This window comes from Dermochelys coriacea, chromosome 7 (assembly GCF_009764565.3).
Source record: "Dermochelys coriacea isolate rDerCor1 chromosome 7, rDerCor1.pri.v4, whole genome shotgun sequence".
Classification (NCBI taxonomy): domain Eukaryota; kingdom Metazoa; phylum Chordata; order Testudines; family Dermochelyidae; genus Dermochelys; species Dermochelys coriacea.
In genome coordinates, this window is record NC_050074.1 from 121,204,873 (window position 1) to 121,225,322 (window position 20,450).

Genomic DNA, 20,450 nt, shown 5'->3' on the forward strand with positions numbered 1-20,450 from the left:
TATGCATTAAGGTTTTTAAGACACTAGGTTGAAAGGGCCCATTTGTTCTATATAAAGTGTTCACCTACATACAGAGCAGAAGGACAACATAGTGAAGAATTTGTCTACAAGGCAGGAGCATGCCAAGTGCAGGGACAGAATTCAGGCCAAATGCCCAATAGGGAAGTAAAATATTAAGCAGTAAACATTAGTCTTACCGGTTAACCCACCTTAACTGTTAACCCCTGTGCCAGCCCTCTAATCAGTTAACCATTTAAACAAAATATTTGAAATCATTTAAAGGTTTAACTTTTAAAACGGTATTTACATCCCTAGTGCCCGATCTAGATAATGATGAATTCCAGGGTTTGGACTGTACACTTATAAATGTACAGCTCAGCATGACATTTCAATAACCTTCACTTCATGTTATTTTTCACTGTGGATGGGAAAGGAATGTTTCTGGCACCTAATTTGACTCGTATCTAGGAATGCAGTCACATTCTGAAATAGTTCCAGCTGGTACATAATGCAATAACTCTTCTGCTTAGCAACACTGATCACATCACCCCAGTGCTCTGCTCCAACTGAATAAAATCCAATTTGGGATCTCTGTCCTGATATTCAGAACGGTTCATGGGATTGGTCACTGTTATCCTCTGTAGCCACAGAGGTAGAGGCAATGACCTCCCAGGACACTACTGTTTCATAGGAACAATTAAACTTGTTGACCAATAACAGGAGCTTCTGAGTCAGTTGACAGAACTTTCACAGAAGCTGGACCTAGACATTGGGATACTCTTACAAGAAATAAGAATGGTCACAGGGCACACCACTTCAGAACTTTGATTATCACCATAAAAGGTTTTCCTCCTCACTTCCCCTACTGCTGGTAATAGCTCATCTTAAGTGATCACTCTCCTTACAGTGTGTATGATAAAACCCATTGTTTCATGTTCTCTATGTGTGTATATAAATCTCCCCACTGTATTTTCCACTGAATGCATCCGCTGAAGTGAGCTGTAGCTCACGAAAGCTTATGCTCAAATAAATTTGTTAGTCTCTAAGGTGCCACAAGTACTCCTTTTCTTTTTGCGAATACAGACTAACACAGCTGCTGCTCTGAAACACTTCAGAACTGAATGCAAAACTCACTTTGATCTAATAATCTTCTCAAGAAGCTTTTCACATACACAGAGGCACAACACACGGTTAATGATTTATCGTTATCTTTTGTTCACTTGCTATATTTTAAAACAAAATCTATGCAGCTAATACATGCATCTCATGATTCCAGCACTGTCATCCTCATCTTTCCACCATGTTCTTCCACTAGCAGCCACCCCTTGTTCCTATTTGGATTGTTAATTCTTTGAGACATGGAACTTATGCTGTTCACTGAGCATTCTGAGTGCTAGTTGCAAGGCACTGTAGGCAAGGTAGAGATTTGCCCTGCTGTCAATGGTCAGAATTTGCATTCTTTCCATCACTATCGTGTAGTGTCCTGTGTGCACCTCCTACAGCAGGCCCTCAATCTTGTTTGGGGTGCCTCAGTGCAGGCACTGCACAGATAATTAATAATACACACAAACATCAAAAACCCTATAAACACTTTTGCTTCTGTGAAAGAAAAGAGATGGTTATTGATACTTTTGTCAAAATACTTGGGAGATGCTCAAGATGCTACAACAATGAAAGCCACAAATACGTAGATAAAGATTGCAAATCTATCCATCTGGTGGTTCATTTTTTCAGCAGCTATCTTTGTTTGAAACATAAGAATCACCACCAAATTTTTCCAAACAAAATTTCACTGGATAAAGTATCTCACGAAAGGAGAATGTTTTAAGAAATTGATGTAATTATCTATCTAGATGAAACGCATGCTAAATTCTTCTCTGAATCAGAAAGGAAGCAAGTGTGCATGTGTCTGCTTGGAACAATAATCAACAGTGCTGGAGGAGAAAGAGCCACTTCTGCACACTGGAGCTATCCAGATTCTGGAGGAAGTAAGAAAATATTAGCAGTGGGTAATAATTAGCCAGGTTACAATGCAGGTGGATGGTGCAATGTGGATTACAAAGATACTTCTTTCAAACAGCAATGAATGCTGCCTGAGTAAGGACTGCAGGATCAGCCTCAAAGTCACTTTTTGATTGATGTATTGCTAAAGTTCTGGGAAGGGTCAATTGCTAACCTAGTACGTGGGCCTCACTGTATAGTCAGTAAGGATGTAGGGGAAGAAATAAGGTTATATCTTTGGGCCAAATCATTATGTATCACATTCATGACACATAACTGACTGCTGGTCATCACTGAGCTCCAGCATGAAAAAAATGCATCATCCTCAGTACACAGGAGGGCTGGAGGAAAGGATCGGGGGTGGCTGGTGAAGGTGGGGGAAAGACAGAGGTAGAGGAGTTTGATACCAGACATGAGCGAGGGCAGAGATAGGCCGGGGTTGATACTAGATGGGCATTGAGATGGGGGTTGATACCAGTGGTCCTGAGGTGGTATAGGTGGGTGGCTTTGATATCAGGTTGTTGCTGAGGAGGGGATAGCTGATGGCTGGTAAAGGAGAGAGCCAGGGAGGTTGCTATCAGATGGGTGGTGAGGTGGGTGGGGGGTTTGATATCAGGTGAGACCTGAGGTGGGTGGACCATAGAGTTTAAGGCCACAAGGGACCACCGGATCACATAGCCTGACCACCTATATATCACAGGCCATCAATACCACTCAGCACCTGCACACTAACAACAACCAAAATCAAATCAAAGTATTACAGCCCACAGGAGACTAGAGTATTACATACCACAGGGAAAGAATAGGAGGGACTGAAGCACACCAATGCTCTAGGCCCTTGCAACAGCAAGGAAATTAGTAAGTGAGATATAGCCAGATAATTCTGGCAAAAGACCTGCACCCATACGCAGGGCCAGATTAACTCTCCTGTGGGCTCGGGGCTCTTAGATTTTGTGGGGCCCCTGGGGGTTTGGAGTGGGGAAGTGGGCTCAGGTCTGGGGATTGGGGTGCAGGAGGGAGTGTAGCTCCAGCTGAGGGGGAGGGGCGCAGGGATGGGACAGGAGGTTGGGGTGCAGGAGGGGTTGGGAGTGCAGGCTCTGGCCAGGAGGCACCTACCTTGGGCGGCTCCTGGACGGTGGCACAGCAGGGCTAAGGCAGGATCTTTGCCTGCCCTGGCTTCACGTGGCTCTGCTCCCCAAGGTGGCCAGCATATCCAACCCCTAAGCAGAGGAGCCAGGCCACTCTGCACTGTGCAGGCTGCCTGTGCCTGCAAGCACTGCCCCCGCAGCTCCCATTGGCCATGATATCCGGCCAATGGGAGCTGGGGCAGTGTGCAAAGATTCCGTGAACGCCCGTCACTATGGAGACTTACCACGGGCTGGATGAAAAGAAGCAGTGGGCCCCATCCAGCCCACGGGCCTGCAGGGCCCCCCCCCAGCCCAAGGCTCTAGGCTGCAGCGCGTAAAGCCCCTGCATTAATCCGGCCCTGCCCACACGCTGCAAAAAAAGGCCAAAAGCCTCCAAGGTCATTGCCTGTCTGACTTGGGGGGAAAATTCCTTCCCAACCCAACATATGGTGATGAGTTAGACTCTGAGCACGTGAGCAAGAACCAGCCAGCCAAACAACCAAGAGACAGAATGCTCGGTACCACCTCAGAGCACTGGCCCACCTCCTTCCACGTACCATCTCCAGCTACCACTATCTCTGATGCTTCAAAGGAAAGAGACCAAAAAAAAAAAAAACCAACCAAACCACCCAACAACCCAGAATACACTTAGGGATGGGGGGAATCCCTTCCTGATCCTTGCGGGGCTGGCAGTAGCCCTGAAGCATGAGCTTTTAGGAAGAGAAGACATAAACTAGAAGTGAGCCCAAACATTGCTAAGCCCTGCCCCCTACCATCACAAGCAATCTCATCATACAATTGCATTCATACTTTTCTCCAGCTTGCTCTTAAAACTAATTTGTTTGCCCCCACAACTTCTATTGGGAGGCTGATCCTGAACCTCACATCTCTGAAGGTTAGATGATTTCCTTGGGCATGTTGGGCAAAGTATTCATTGATGTTGGGCCATACCTATATATATCTTTAATCTCCTTCCCCATTTGGGCTCCATAGCAGCCCAAACATTCATCTTTATTCACTTTTTATATAACTACAAACCATTTTATTATTCAGTTTCCTTAACAACAGCTAATTCATCTTGACTTTTTTAGCAATTCTAACTTTATTCCTACATTATCTAATCTCCAAAATGTAGCTTTCTTTGCTGTTCCATTTAATTCCCTATAGGCTGTTTGGTTACTCCTACTAACCTTTTTGAGGTGGTTATTCATCCACTTGGATCTCGTGCCTTTCCCAACAAGTTTTTTCCCTTGCTTGGGTTGCAAATTCCCATTTTTTTTATAGTTGATTTGAAGAAATTCCAAGCCTCCTCCATATTTATGTTCTTGAGCTCTTCAGCATGGCTGACACCTTTAACTAATTCCCTTGGTTTCCCAAAGACTGCCCTTTTCAAATTAAAAAAATTTGGGGGAGGATCATCTGTGTTAGGGTTTATAATAATTTGGGTTAGGGTTAACCCTAATCAAGTTTTGATTATCCTTCCATTTAATTTAAACTGAATCAACTCATGATCACTTAATCCAAGATTATTTCCTAGGAGCAGCTCTTTTATGATGTCCTCTCTATTTACCAACACCAAGTCTAACTTGCATCATTTCTTGTTGGTTTGGTGATGATTTGAAGAAAACTTATCACATCCAGCAATCACAATGCCCTGCCACTGTAATTTGCTGCGAAGTTAAAGTCTCCCATTATGACACAATTCCCAATAGCATTCATTGCTCTAATATTATTAGAGCAGTCTCTAGCCATACCCAAGTGGGATCCTGGGGGTCTATGGCAGACCTCTGTCCCAAACGACCCTCTTTTACAATTCAAAGTGATTTTGACTCAAACTGGTCCTGTTTTGTCTACACTATCAGCTCCTTGTTTCTCAGCTCTGCTGCTGTGCAAAGCTACCTTGCCCCCATAGGAGTGGCTGGTAGAGGCGAGGGCAGATGTTGGGGTCAGTTGGGCAGGCAGGGGATAAAGAACAAAGACCCAGGACTCTGGGCCCCACAGTAAGGACCTCCTACAGCCTCTCCCTCTTAATATTGCACTGGCCCTTTAAATGCCAACCCAGCGCTCATTGGCTAAACTCACTGCCGGCGGCAACCAATCAGCTACATGTCCGGAAGTTGGCCCACGGGGGAAGCACCGCACTAGCCAATGGCAGAGGCTGTTCTTGTTCCTAGGAGACCGATGTAAACGGTGCGGCCGCGGCGCCGGTGCTGCTGGGGGGGGGCTATGGAGTCTGACGCGGAGAAGGGGGAGGACAATGGCCGCCGCGTCGCCAGGGGAGCCGACCTGGAAGTGAGGTGAGGGGAGGCCGCTCATAGCCCGCCATGACAGCCCCCGTAGCCGCCTGTGCCCCGCCCAGCCCCCCCTTAACTCTCATGTGCCTCCCTGAGCCCTCCCCCTTGTGCCCCCCCAGTCCCCCTTAGCCCCACGTGCCCCCCGAGCTGCCTGTGCCTTGCTCCCTGAGCCCCCATGTGCCTGCCTGAGCCCCTCAAATAACCCCCATGTGCCCCACCTCCCAGTCCCCCTTAGTCTCATGTGCCCCACGAGCTGCCTGTGCCTTGCCCCCTGAGCCCCCATGTGCCCCATCCCCAGTCCCCCTTAGCCCCATGTGCCTCCCTGACCCGCCCGTGCCCCGCCCCCTTGTGCCCCATCCCCAGTCCCCCTTAGCCCCATGTGCCTGCCTGAGCCCCTCAAATAACCCCCATGTGCCCCACCTCCCAGTCCCCCTTAGCTTATGTGCCCCACGAGCTGCCTGTGCCTTGCTCCCTGAGCCCCCCATGTGCCCCATCCCCAGTCCCCCTTAGCCCCATGTGCCTCCCTGACCCGCCCGTGCCCCGCCCCCTTGTGCCCCATCCCCAGTCCCCCTTAGCCCCATGTGCCTGCCTGAGCCCCTCAAATAACCCCCATGTGCCCCACCTCCCAGTCCCCCTTAGTCTCATGTGCTCCACGAGCTGCCTGTGCCTTGCCCCCTGAGCCCCCATGTGCCCCATCCCCAGTCCCCCTTAGCCCCATGTGCCTCCCTGACCCGCCCGTGCCCCGCCCCCTTGTGCCCCATCCCCAGTCCCCCTTAGCCCCATGTGCCTGCCTGAGCCCCTCAAATAACCCCCATGTGCCCCACCTCCCAATCCCCCTTAGCCCTAGGTGCCTGCCTGACCCGCCCGTGCCCCACCCCCTTAGCCCCCATGTGCCCCCCGAGCTGCCTGTGCCTTGCCCCCTGAGCCCCCATGTGCCCCACCTCCCAGTCCCCCTTAGCTTATGTGCCCCACGAGCTGCCTGTGCCTTGCTCCCTGAGCCCCCCATGTGCCCCATCCCCAGTCCCCCTTAGCCCCATGTGCCTCCCTGACCCGCCCGTGCCCCGCCCCCTTGTGCCCCATCCCCAGTCCCCCTTAGCCCCATGTGCCTGCCTGAGCCCCTCAAATAACCCCCATGTGCCCCACCTCCCAGTCCCCCTTAGTCTCATGTGCTCCACGAGCTGCCTGTGCCTTGCCCCCTGAGCCCCCATGTGCCCCATCCCCAGTCCCCCTTAGCCCCATGTGCCTCCCTGACCCGCCCGTGCCCCGCCCCCTTGTGCCCCATCCCCAGTCCCCCTTAGCCCCATGTGCCTGCCTGAGCCCCTCAAATAACCCCCATGTGCCCCACCTCCCAGTCCCCCTTAGCTTATGTGCCCCACGAGCTGCCTGTGCCTTGCTCCCTGAGCCCCCCATGTGCCCCATCCCCAGTCCCCCTTAGCCCCATGTGCCTCCCTGACCCGCCCGTGCCCCGCCCCCTTGTGCCCCATCCCCAGTCCCCCTTAGCCCCATGTGCCTGCCTGAGCCCCTCAAATAACCCCCATGTGCCCCACCTCCCAGTCCCCCTTAGTCTCATGTGCTCCACGAGCTGCCTGTGCCTTGCCCCCTGAGCCCCCATGTGCCCCATCCCCAGTCCCCCTTAGCCCCATGTGCCTCCCTGACCCGCCCGTGCCCCGCCCCCTTGTGCCCCATCCCCAGTCCCCCTTAGCCCCATGTGCCTGCCTGAGCCCCTCAAATAACCCCCATGTGCCCCACCTCCCAGTCCCCCTTAGCTTATGTGCCCCACGAGCTGCCTGTGCCTTGCTCCCTGAGCCCCCCATGTGCCCCATCCCCAGTCCCCCTTAGCCCCATGTGCCTGCCTGAGCCCCTCAAATAACCCCCATGTGCCCCACCTCCCAGTCCCCCTTAGTCTCATGTGCCCCACGAGCTGCCTGTGCCTTGCCCCCTGAGCCCCCATGTGCCCCATCCCCAGTCCCCCTTAGCCCCATGTGCCTCCCTGACCCGCCCGTGCCCCGCCCCCTTGTGCCCCATCCCCAGTCCCCCTTAGCCCCATGTGCCTGCCTGAGCCCCTCAAATAACCCCCATGTGCCCCACCTCCCAATCCCCCTTAGCCCTAGGTGCCTGCCTGACCCGCCCGTGCCCCACCCCCTTAGCCCCCATGTGCCCCCCGAGCTGCCTGTGCCTTGCCCCCTGAGCCCCCATGTGCCCCACCCCCAGTCCCCCTTAGCCCCATGTGCCTCCCTGACCCGCCCATGCCCTGCCCCCTTAGCCCCCATGTGCCCCATCCCCAGTCCCCCTTGGCCCCACGTGCCTCCCTGAGCTGCCTGTGCCCTACCCCTGAGGCCCCATGTGCCCCACCCCCAGTCTCCCTTAGCCCCATGTGCCTGCCTGAGCCCCTCAAATAACCCCCATGTGCCCCACCCCCAGTACCCCTTAGCCCCATGTGCCTCCCTGAGCTGCCTGTGCCCTGCCAAGTTAAGCTCTCAGTACCTGCAGCATCCTGCCCTCAGCTCCCCCAACCTCCATGTGCCCTGCCCCCAGAGGTGCCTATGCCTCCACCCCTGAGCCCTTCAGCACTCCCATTCACCCCATGTGCCCTGTCCTTGAACCCCTCAGCACCCCATTAGCCCTTTCTGCAGCCCCAGCCATTAACCCCATGTGCCCCCCACCTGTATTAACCCGTAGATGTTCTGCTCTCAGCCCCCGTTCACCTTCATGTGCCCTGAACTCTCATGTGCCCCACCCCCATCCTCCTGTTAGCCCACATGTATCGTGCCTCCCAAGTTCCCTATTGATCCTCATGTAGCCTGCCCCCAAGCCACCCATGTGCTCCAACCCTGAACCCCCATTAACACCTACATGCCCTGCCCCTCAGTCCCACCCTATTCATCCCACCCCCTAAGCCTCTCATCCTTATCCCGTTAACCACTATAAAAAGAAAATGAGTACTTGTGGCACCTTAGAGACTAACAAATTTATTTGAGCATAAGCTTTTGTGAGCTCAGAGGTGTGAAAAATCCACATCCCTGAGTGGCATACTTAAGACTATTTAAATCCCTGTGAATTCTTCCATCGAGCTAGCTACCGCCTCTCAGGGAGTACTTACGCCAACAGGAGAATCCCTCTTGTCAGCATAGATAGTGTCTACACTGAAGCACTATAGCAGCTGCAGCTGTGCGACTGTAGTATTTCAAGTGTAGATAAGCCCTAAATGGTTATAAACTAATATAATCACTGTAATATCTTAGTACTGTACCTCATGGACATTCATGAATTTATATTCATCCCCCACGCCCATCCCGTGAGATAGGAATGCATCATCATCCCCATTTTAGACTGAGAACTGAGGCACAGAGAGATGAAGGGTCTGATCTTTAGAGGTCCTGAGTATCCGGAATGCCCAATCTAAGCCAATGGCAACTAGAGGTGCTTGGCGCATCTGAGAATCAAATTCATCCGATGAAGTGAGCTGTAGCTCACGAAAGCTTATGCTCAAATAAATTTGTTAGTCTCTAAGGTGCCACAAGTACTCCTTTTCTTTTTGCGAATACAGACTAACACGGCTGCTACTCTGAAATCTGTCATTAACCACTATGTATCCCACCCCTCAGCTCCACCCCAGTCATTAACCTCATGTAACCTGCCTCTGAGCCCCACCCCATTTATCCTGCTTCCGAGCCCCTCAGCCCCCTTGTTAACCACAGGTTTCAGAGTAGCAGCCGTGTTAGTCTGTATTCGCAAAAAGAAAAGGAGTACTTGTGGCACCTTAGAGACTAACAAATTTATTAGAGCATAAGCTTTCGTGAGCTACATCCGATGAAGTGAGCTGTAGCTCACGAAAGCTTATGCTCTAATAAATTTGTTAGTCTCTAAGGTGCCACAAGTACTCCTTTTCTTCTTGTTAACCACGTGTACCCCACCCTTTAACCCCCCATTAGCCACTATATACCCAATCCCCTCAGCCCTTCCCCATTAAACCTCAAGTACCCCACCCCTGAGACCCTCTTCCTTAATCCCCATCTAACCCCATGTACCCACAGCTCAACCCTCTGTACCCTATGCATAACTCCCATGTGCCCCAGCCCATTAACCCCCATGTACCTCACCCCTCGGAGCCTGCCACCTCACCCTCAGCTCCTATCTCACCTACTGACCTCCCTATCCCTGAACCCACATACTCAATCTGTCCCCCTCCCTCAGTTCCATCCTGTTCAGAACCTCTGAGCCCCAATCCCCTAAATTTCTGTAAGCCCTCTATATCCCCTGAACTCCATTGTTTCCCACCCCAGTGGCTCTCAACCTCTTTATCTCCTTCCCTCCGCCCTCTCTCCCTGTCTCTGCATCTGTAGAGGGCTCAGGAAGAAGCTTACCAGCTTAACTTCTCTTTTCTGATGCCATGTTGCTCAGCTGATCTGTGAGCATGTGTTGATTCCTCAGGGAAGCACAAATGAACACCCCCCCCAAACTTCTGAAGCAGGTAGCCCTCTGGTGAGTGGGACAGAGAGTAAGAGAAAGCCATCATGTGGGGAAGGGGAGGAGAGCCCTCCGCCCAAAAGAAACACTACAGAAAAGGAAAACGGAAAGTAGAAAAATTCACAGAAATGCTAAGAGAAAAGACCCTGGCTTTGTCTACGCTACAAAATTAAGTCAACCTAAGTTAGGTTGATGTACAGCCACCACAATAATTACTGCAGTGATTCATGTCCACACACTGTCCCCTCTGTTGGTGGTGCTCGTCCTCACTAGGAGCACTTCCACTAACTTAACTGTGTGGGGCATAGTGAGGCACTGACAGCTAGAGCCTCCCCATCCACCCGGTGCCAAAAGCTTGAGCTGTGAGCCACATACAATGGTTTTCGCAGCCAACAGGTGATGTAAGTAACAGAGTCTATGCAGACACTGCATCACCCTAATTACATCGATCTAAGTGCTACACCTCTTGTGGAGGTAGAGTTATTAGATCAGTGTAGTGGGCAATTTATATCGGCGGGAGCAATGTTGTAGTGTACACACTTACAGAGTTAGGTCAGCATAAGCTGCCTTATGTTGACCTAACTCTGTAGTGTAGACCAAGTCTTAGAAAAGGACAGAAGACAGGGAGAGATTAGGCACAGAATAAAGAAGAGAAGGTGCTAACTGTGGAAGGTACTACACAAAGGGTTAATAGGACAGTGAGGGAACCCGTCTGCCAATCTATCACAAAACCTTATGACAAAAGAGGCTGAAGAATAAAGATCACAAGTATAAGGTATGTATTTCTAGCTTTAGTACAGTGCTACCCAAACTTTTGAATGTTTTAAAGCACATACCCTTCAGGAAAATGAAACCAATTCTATCCTCCTTGTAAACCTAACCTGTTGCTAAAGGTCTACCTATCTTAATGTATGCATCTTCCCTGCCTCCACCCTGTGAAATACTTTAAATGTCTACACTGTTAACTATTGTTGGCATTTGAGTTAGCATGCATTGAAATCAATGGGGCAGTAGAGCTATTGTTTTAAGTCATCTGTAAATTTGGGTAGATATTGTTGTGTCAATTACACTTGGATCAAATTTTAAAGGTTTTTTTTCCTGATTGTAAAAGCTAAAGACTAAGGCCTTGTCTGCATTCAAAAGTTGAATCACTTCAACAATGCCAGTATAGTTGAAGTGGTATAGTCACCCTAATGTGGACACAGTTATACTGGGATGAAGGTGCTTTATACCACTGTAACTGACTCTTGTGGAAGTAAGAGCTAGTCTAATTACAAAGGCTTTTCCTATATAGCTGCAAGAGCAAGTCCTCTAGTGGAGATGCAGCTGATACCAATAAAAGGAGTCCTGACCTTCCCTGCAGGAGCAGTCCTACCATTTTGCTGGCCACAGCAGGAAAAAATTTCACCCCAAGAGGCCAAGTCAAAACAGCCCCCGCAAAGCTGAGTGGCACAGCAGTATGGTGCCACCTGGAAGTTGGCACTCAGGGAGACTGCCCTGCTTATCTGTCCCTAGAACTGGCTCTGCCTCCCTGAGTGACATAAGCTATATCAGGAAAGGGACTCCTGTCAGTATAGCTATGCCTGAGCGGGTGGGGGGGGGGAGGTATTGCTTGCATAGCTATGTCAGTTGTGGTGTGATTTTTTTTTCCCCCCCTCTTCCTCCCCCCCCCAGTGTAGTCATGCTGGCAAACTTTGCAGTGAAGGTGGCACCTTTATACTGGCATAACTGCATCTACACTGGGGGCTGTACCATTATAACTATTTCAGTGAAAAATCACACCTTTAACAGAAATGGTTACAAAAGCTGTGTGTGGACCAGGCAGACTTTTTAAGTGAAATCTGAACCTAGAGAAAAATGTAGACATCTGTCCCAGCTCCTCTTGCTAATCTTTTGTGCCTCCCCAAATCGGGCATGCCTCATGCTTTGAGAAGTGCTGCTCTAATGATTCATGATTATGGATCGTGAAACTGTCTCTGGCCCTCCTAGTGGTGTTTTTTTGACACGGGTCCAGGACAGAATATAGCAAGTCCCAGGCCTTGGATCACTATAATTTCCATTTGCTGCCATCCTCTTGTTTCATGTTGGTTTTTTTTAAATAAAATGTATTTACGTCCAGTGTATAATGCTCACTTGTTTTTCCCCAAAGATGGGTTCAGGGATTCACAAACAGGAATGTTGGTTTTGTCAATGACAAGACTATCTGCTATCCCTGTGGCAACTACATCCTTTTTGTTGACATTGAAACAAAGAAGAAGACAGTGCTGAAGTGTAAGAATGGCCACGTTGGAGCCTTTGCAGTGAATGGGAAAAGTCAAGTGGTGGCTTTTTCAGACCAGAAGCTAAATCCTGTCATCTATATCTACGCTTTTCCAGGACTGGTTAAACGGTCAGAAATAAAAGGTAGTGATGGGGGTTTCCTTTCCTGGTTCCTATTCCATTAAAATAAATACTAAATCACCATCTCATGAAGAGCATTTTGGTAAGAATAGAAACCTCTTAAAATAGCATGGCAGAAAGGTATCTAATGACACCTTAGAGAGATGCAGGGAGCACTATAAAGATCCCTGGACTGCTTTCAAATAAAGACCCAGATCTACAGCCGTTAGATTCACTACAATCCCATTGAATTTGTAAGCGTGGCTAAGAGCTGAATGAGAGGGCAATATTAAGGGCTTATGCGGCACCCATGGAAGTCCAGTGAGATCTTTGCAATGGATTTCAGTGGGAACAGGGACTGAGTCAGCAGTGCTAACAGCTTGATTAAAATACCTTGTATTAATATTTGATCTCTTCCTTCTGAATAAGACAGTTAAAGAAACATGCACAATGATTTTCTCAGTAGGCAAAGAAGTTCTCATTGAATTTGGGTTTTTTAGGGCATTTGCATCTGAAGAAGTTGGTTTTTAATGTTGTCTTATCCTGCTAAGAAGACTCCATATTTCTTATTCCATAGAAAGAAACATTGGTTTTGCCACTTCTTAGCCTGTTTTATTGCTGGGTATATTACTCTGGAGTACCATACTTCATGGGCTGACTTAATAACTTGAAGAATGATGTCAGCCTCTCTGTCCTCACAATGGATTCTTTCAAACTATAGAAATATGAATGGTTCAGCTAAATTCTTTAAAATGCAAACATATCAGGCAAAGGGTAGCCTTTCTCCAGTTAGAGGTGTATTTTGCTTAAGCCTTAAGACTAAGCTTAAAGACTCTTCCTTAAATTTGATTTGGTATGCTATGCACAGACTCAACCAGTTGATAATCATTTAGGAGTAAAAACACATACATGTATAGCTTGGTTAACAACAACTAAAGAGGAATATGGCAGTAAACATTTAAGGAGTGTGAACAGCTAAGCAGGAGTGGAGGGCTTTAATGGGATGAAATTAATTAAAGGAAAACATGGGCTGAATAATGGGGAAAATTTCCTACCAATGAGATTAATTAAACTGGAGCAGCCTCCCAGGGAAAGTGGTGGGAAACATAGAATATTAGGGTTGGAAGAGGCTTCAGGAGGTCATCTAGGCCAACCCCCTGCTCAAAGCAGGACCAACACCAACTAAATTCTGTTGTTTGAGACAGCTCAGTTGATGGTCTTTTGGTTAAAGGGTTGGAAGTTAGGAAATTTGGTTTATATTATTCCCCATTCCACAGTTTTCCGGTGTGATTTTGAGCAAGTCACCTTACCTCTCTATGCCTCAGTTTCCCAATCTGTTGAATGGGGATCTTAATACTTCTCTACTGCCGGGGGCAGCTGTTGAATGAATAAATGTTTGTAAAGCACTTTGAGATCCTTGGAGGGAAATCACCATAGAAGCACAAAGTTTTAATAAAACTGGGCTTTTCCATCTTGGAGAATGTTCCATGGGAGCAGTCATGTGTTGGCTTGGATTGGAGGGGTGAGTGGGCATAGATACCTGTGAGGACTATTCTATTTCTAGAATATAACTATACAAGCAGTTTTATATCTTTTTTTTTTTTGTTGGTTTTTCTTAAAAACCGTAATGAAAATTGTGTTTGTATGATCAAATCAAACTGAATAATCATGGATGGAGCAAAGCATCAAGCTTGTGGTTGTCCAAAGTGAAGCCGAAGGCTGACTAAAAGCGTTGCTATTAATTTTATATTTTAGGGCAGGCTCAGCTGGACTACTCTTTACTTGCATTCAGTTACACGGGTCCTTATCTGGCCAGTTACTCTTCAGTCCCAGAATTTGCTCTTTCGATATGGTAAGTATCAGACCTGTTCCTTTAATCATGGGTACTTAGGTGAAGGTTTTTATATGTGCACTCCTTGAGCAGAGCTTCAATTCACTGACTTGCCAAGAGAAACCAGTAAGGCCAAATGATGCCTTGGCTTTCTCATTCCTCTCTGATCTACCACTGTCTGCAAACATTCTCTGCCTGAATTGCCTTGCATTGAGTTAGGACTTCATAAAAGATGTATTGTTATTTTGTCATAGCTAATTTCCAGACTGTTTTCTTCAAGATTTTACATTTTGATATATTTATAACAGGAAAATAAGCCTTTCCACCACTTAATTATGTGAACAGTCCTGGAAGCTGACTGCAGTGGTAATTGTGAGAGAAAGTTGCCTGCTAGCTAGAGCACAGGACTGGTAGCCAGAAATGGCTGAGTTCTAATGCTGACTTTCTTGATGGTCCTAGGCAAGCTATTTAACATCCCTGCTGAGCTACTCCCTCTGTAAAATGGGGATAATGAATCTTAATTACTTCATGGGGCTTATATGAGGATTAATTAGTTAAAGTTCGTAAAGCAGATTGGGGATATAAAGCAGATTGTAAATGCTACGTATTTGTTTTCCAATAAAAAGTCTTAGCACTCCGATCAAATCCCTGAGAATTCCCAGTTTCTCTCTCCTTAAAACACCACCATCCTTGTCACAACTGCCAGCTGAGAACAGGAAAGGGGTTTAAACCCCCAACCACTCTTACATGTGACCCTCAGTACAATGAATCCATTCAATCACCTAAGCAGGATCAACTTCCACAGCATTCACAGCTTTGGGATGAATAGACCTGGACTAGCACTTGAAGCCAGGTGTCTTTCATAGCTGTGCCAGACAGCAGCACTACATGAGGTGCTTGAGCCACTTGGTCTGATTATTTGAAGCTTCAATGCCATGAAAGGACACACAGTGAGATAGGTTGAGGATAATGAAATAGAACTCATCGTTTATTTTTTAAGTTGATCTTTGTGAGCAAATGTTTTGTTTCCCAACACCCATTTTTTCCAGTGTGATATTAATATTAATAATTCTCTTGCATCCTGATCAATATCTATAAATGAATTTGTCACAAGCTAAACCAGCAGGATTATACTAAACTAAACTCATATACTATAGCATGTACATGCTAGAGTTCTTCACTTCAACCTTAGTCATACATAATAAAGCTGAAATTCCAACTCCCAAGTTCAAGTGACATGCTTTATCAATATATTTTTAAATTGCAAATGTTCATAAGAAGTTAATGTCAAATATGTTGTTCAGGAAATGGTGACTGTTATCCTTCAATGATGCTAAGCATTTCCAAGGATAGCATGTGAAAACACAAATGTTTACCTTCTTACCTATAATAATTATAGGGTTTTTATCCATACATCTTAAAGCTCCTTTTCAGAGGCCTGTAAAGATTATGGTCCCTGTCCTATAGATAGGAAGACTGAGGCACAGAGCTGGGTGGAGGGAAGTGACTTGTCCAGGATTACACAAAGAATAAATGACAGAGCTAGGGATAGAACCTATGTCTCCTGACTCCCAGCCTAATGCCCTGTCCACAAAGCATAGCTGCCTGTGATGCACAGCAGCACTGTTTGTTTTGCATAGTCTTGTAATAGAATATCAGGGTTGGAAGGGACCTCAGGAGATCATCTAGTCCAACCCCCTGCTCAAAGCAGGACCAATCCCCAATTTTTGGCCCAAATCCCTAAATGGCCCCCTCAAGGATTGAACTCACAACCCTGGGTTTAGCAAGCTAATGCTCAAACCACTGAGCTATCCCTCCCCCCCAATGTTTTCTCTTCTCTTCGTTAGTAGCAAAGTTGGTCCTAAACAATATTTATTTTACATGTGATTGATTATCCAGCTTCTTTTGTCATTCCCACCAAGAAGAATTAACTTGATTGACAGCTTTTGTCTGTAACAAGGTGCTAGATTCCTGAGGAGAGGAGCATCTGCTACTGCCATGCATGTCAACTGACACTTCGCAGGATCGAGTCTAAAAGGTCACTCTGAATTTTGTGACTTATTTGATATGTGTTTTTTTTTTAATTCTCCTTTTCGAAGGGACTGGCAAGAAAATATCCTTTTGTGCAGTAAATCTCAACCAGGTGTGACAGTGACCTCTATGAGCTTTAACCCCATGAACTGGCACCAGCTTTGTTTGTCCAATGAAAACTCCCTTACTGTCTGGAATATCGAGAGGAACGATCAAGAGCATCATCTCAAGTCAAAGTAAGTAACACGCCTTCCAGGCTAAAAGAAAACTATAGAGTTAACTTTATTTTAGTAAAAAGAAAAGGAGGACATGTGGCACCTTAGAGGCTAACAAATTTATTTGAGCATAAGCTTTAAGTGAGCTGTAGCTCATGAAAGCTTATGCTCAAATAAATGTTAGTCTCTAAGGTGCCACAAGTCCTCCTTTTCTTTTTGCGATACAGACTAACACGGCTGCTACTCTGAAACCTTTATTTTAGTGTTTAGGATCACTGACATGTATCCATTTACAAAGACCGTGGCTCCAATTAAGATTAACTGACAACCCTTTAAATCACAACCAATAAGATCTTTAACTGTCTGTCTCTTGAGTTTTGTTTGTTGAATTTGTGATAACATTTCCTAGTGCTCGGGTCTCCACATTACAACCATCACTATAGCTGATCTGAATAGTCAGATTTGGTAGCAGTCCTTGCTAAGAGGCCCAGTATTGAATGCACATGGAGAATGGACGATCTTCCCACTCCTGCAGGTGGCTCTGCTGTAACAGGACTGAGGAATATTGACAGGGCAATGTAGGAGAGCTTGCACTGCTGCTGTTGCATGTGATTACCATGTTTAGACAGAGTTTCTTGCCTGCAAAGATCATTTAGTAGAGTGGAATGTGTGTATTTTAAAGCAGAAGATGTGGTCACAGACTGGTCTGCAAAAAAAAAAACACAAAAAAACCCCAGGTTGGGTCCAATGCTTGTTTTCTCTGTGATTAACATATCCTGTGTGATGAGTTTACAAATCCAAAGGTGATTTTTCTAATGCTCAGTGTAATTCTCCCAACACTACAGGGCTTGTCTACACTTAATAGTTTTGCTGCTTTAACTATACTGGGGGAGGGGGTGTGAGAGAGAGAGAGAGAGAGAGAGAGAGAATGGCAAACCTTGTCTAGCGTGGATGTATAAAAGTGCTTATACTAGTATAGCTTATTCCAGTTGAAAACTGAAATAAGTTATACTGATATAAGGTACCATTATATCATTATCAGGGGTTAGCTGTGTTAGTCTGTATCCACAAAAACAGCAAGGAGTCCGGTGGCACCTTAAAGACTAACCGATTTATTTGTGCCACTAAAGACTATGACCAAATAAGTCTGTTAGTCTTTAAGGTGCCACCGGACTCCTTGTTGTTGTATCATTATAACAGTCTATACTAGGGCTTTTACCAGCATGCCTATGTCAGCAATACGTGACAACCTGCCCAGACACATTTATGCTGGTAGAATGTGTAAGTGTAGACCAGCCTTTAATGTGGGATCTGAAAATCAAGCTGGATTCTTTTTTGCTTTTTATCACTATAAAGTTTACTCCGGAAGACGTATTTATTTTTCTCTCTCTTCACTCCAGTTGGCAGGAACTGAAATTTGGTTGAAGGATTATTATGTATTTATACATTTTTACATAAAATTTCATTGTCATAAATCGGCATATTCCCCAAACTACTACAAACTCACCCTCCCTTATACATTTTAATAGGTACTCTGCTATCTGATTGGTGATCATACACAAAAGACACTTTCTAAATACCACTCAGAATGCAATAGGAGAATAATATTTAGAGCATTTTTCATCTTTAGCAAAGAATCTTCACAATTCCTTGCTGGGAGGGTAATTATTAACCCCAATGCACAGATGGGGAAAACTGAGACCCAGGGTATGACTATACTGAAATAAAAAGCCTGCAGCAGCAAGTCTCGGGGCCCAGTTCAACTGACAGTGGGCCTAAACATAACAGTGTAGCTGCTCGGGCTGAAGCCCAGGTTCTCAGACCCTCCCCCCTCACAGGATTTCAAAGCCCAGACTCTAGCCTGTGTCCAAACTTCTGTACTGCTATATTTATCCTTGCAGCCCAAGCGCTGTGACCCTGAGTCAGTTGACCTGGGCTCTGAGACTTGCTGTCTCTGGTCTTTCATTGCAATGTAGATATATCCCAAGAGTGATTAAGTTACTTGCCCAAGACAAAAAGGAATCAGTGTCAGAAGCAGACATTGGGATAGAATGCAGAAGTTCATCACTGCCAGTTCTGTGCTCAGACCTTCTCCTGAAGTAGAAAGATTATGTGTATGTCTACACTATGGAGACTATATTGACATAGCTATAGTGGCACAGCTATGCCCACTTTGCCCCATAGCATAGACTCAACCTACACTGACAGAAGGAGTCATTGTAGGAACACTGCCTCCCTGAACGAAGTTAGCTATATTGACAAAAGCCCTCTTCTATATGCATAGCTGCATCTATACTAGGGATTTTGTGGTCATAGCTACAGTACTCAGTGGGGGTGTTTTTTTCCATGCCGACATAGCTACGCTGATGTAACTTTTCAGTGTAGACCAGGCCTATTATTTTTTATTACAACAGTATCTGCCATGTAAACTGGTTGTTTACATCAGTCTTTCATTATTATAATAGAGGTAAAGTGTTTGCATTAGAACGTCAACTAAAGGTCAGTCTCCAGGTTTTGAAAACATGCTTCCCAGCTATGTATTAGTGTTTATTTTCTGTAAGTGCTTCCTCAGCTCTTATGCTTTTTCTTTTCCTTTTTGCAGGCCTGTCAGACTCCCTGCCGAAGATGGGTCTCTGATGTATAACCAGGATGTCTTTTTTTCACATCCTGGTATCCAAGACCTCTACTATGGTCCTGTGCTGCCGATTTCAGCCATTGCTGGGCTGGCAGGGGATGAAGCAGAGACATTTAGGGTAATTACATTCTGCATCTAACTGCTAATATAAAGTGTTATGATTGTAATGATACTGACAGATATGAACACAATTCATAATTGAAAGCCTATTAAACTTGCTTGGTCTAGGAAAGGGGTATATTCTCTCAGCAATGTTTGTGAAACCCATATTAGCATTAGAATTATAATCACAGGAGGTAAATAATGATGAGCATAGGGCAGTCTAACATAGCAATCTGGATGGTTTGGTAAGATGTGCCCATGAAAACAAAATACATATTAATACTGACAAGTGCAAGAACATACGTATAGGTATAAAAAATGTAGGCTGTACTTACAGAATGGAGGACTGTATCCTGGAAAGCAGTGACTCTGAAGAGGATGTAAGTGTCATAGTGGGCAAACAACTCAACATTAGCAATGGTGTGGCTAAAAGGGCTATGCAATCCTTAGATGTGTAAACAGGATAGTGAGTAGGGGTAGAAAGGTGATTTTGGTTCCGTAGACCGTATCGGTGAGCCTAATACAAGAATACTACATCCTGTTCTGGTGCCCACATTTTAAAAAGGGTGTTGAAAAATTGGAAAGGGTGCAGAAAAGAGCCACAAAAATAATTCAAGGGCTGGAGAAAATGCCTTATAGTGAGATACTTAAAAAGCTCTGCCAGGTTAGTTTATCAAAAAGAAGACTGAGGGATGGCTTGATTACCGGGTATAAATACCTTCAGAGGAAGAAGATACCAGATATTAAAGGACTCTTCATTCTAATGGAGAAAGGCATAACAAGAACCAACAGGTAGAAATTAAAGCCAGACAAATTCAAAGTAGAAATAAGGGACAATATTTTAACAGTGAGGGTGATTAACCATTGGAACAAGCTACCAAGGGAAGTAGTGGATTCTCCCTCTCTTGGGTCTTAAAATCTAGACTGGACCCTTTCTGGAAGATATACTTTAGTCACATGCAAGTTAATGGGCTCAATTAAGAAGTAAGTGGGTGAAATTCTCTGGCCTGCATTATACAGGATGTCACACTAGATGATCTAATGGTACCTTCTGGCCTTAAAATCTCTGAATTTACATATTTATGTATACAAACATTTGCCACTTTTAACTGAAGCTTGCTGATTTTTATATTGAAGCCTAAAGATGACATCCAGCTTTCAGTCCACCCTACTGTCCACTGCTGGACTGCGACGTCTGACCTGTATATGGGCTGTGAAGAGGGACATTTTTTGGCAATTAATGTTGAGACACTCAAAGCTTCTCTTCTCTGTTACAAACCTCTACGAGATGCTAAAGGTAACAAAGAGCTGCACTGAAGGTTTTTATAGAAATTACATGTTTCTCTTTGTATGTGGTTTCTTCCCTTT

At 46.1% G+C, this 20,450-nt stretch overlaps 1 protein-coding gene across 5 annotated transcripts in view; it reads left to right on the top strand.

Moving 5' to 3' along the window:
• Nucleotides 1-5,252: 5,252 nt before the first annotated feature.
• Nucleotides 5,253-20,450, top strand: part of CFAP43 (cilia and flagella associated protein 43) — an 88,244-nt gene continuing 73,046 nt past the window's right edge. For 2 of the 5 annotated variants that reach the window (XM_038409718.2, XM_038409721.2), the window contains exons 1-6: nt 5,292-5,425; nt 12,039-12,292; nt 14,024-14,120; nt 16,199-16,366; nt 18,948-19,098; nt 20,220-20,379. In XM_038409718.2, the coding sequence (XP_038265646.1) occupies nt 5,355-5,425; nt 12,039-12,292; nt 14,024-14,120; nt 16,199-16,366; nt 18,948-19,098; nt 20,220-20,379 (901 nt within the window). In that variant the 5' untranslated portion in view covers nt 5,292-5,354. Of the gene's footprint in view, nt 5,426-9,411; nt 10,665-12,038; nt 12,293-14,023; nt 14,121-16,198; nt 16,367-18,947; nt 19,099-20,219; nt 20,380-20,450 lie in introns of those variants that run through there. The other 3 variants (XM_038409715.2, XM_038409716.2, XM_038409722.2) reach the window with 3 other exon arrangements.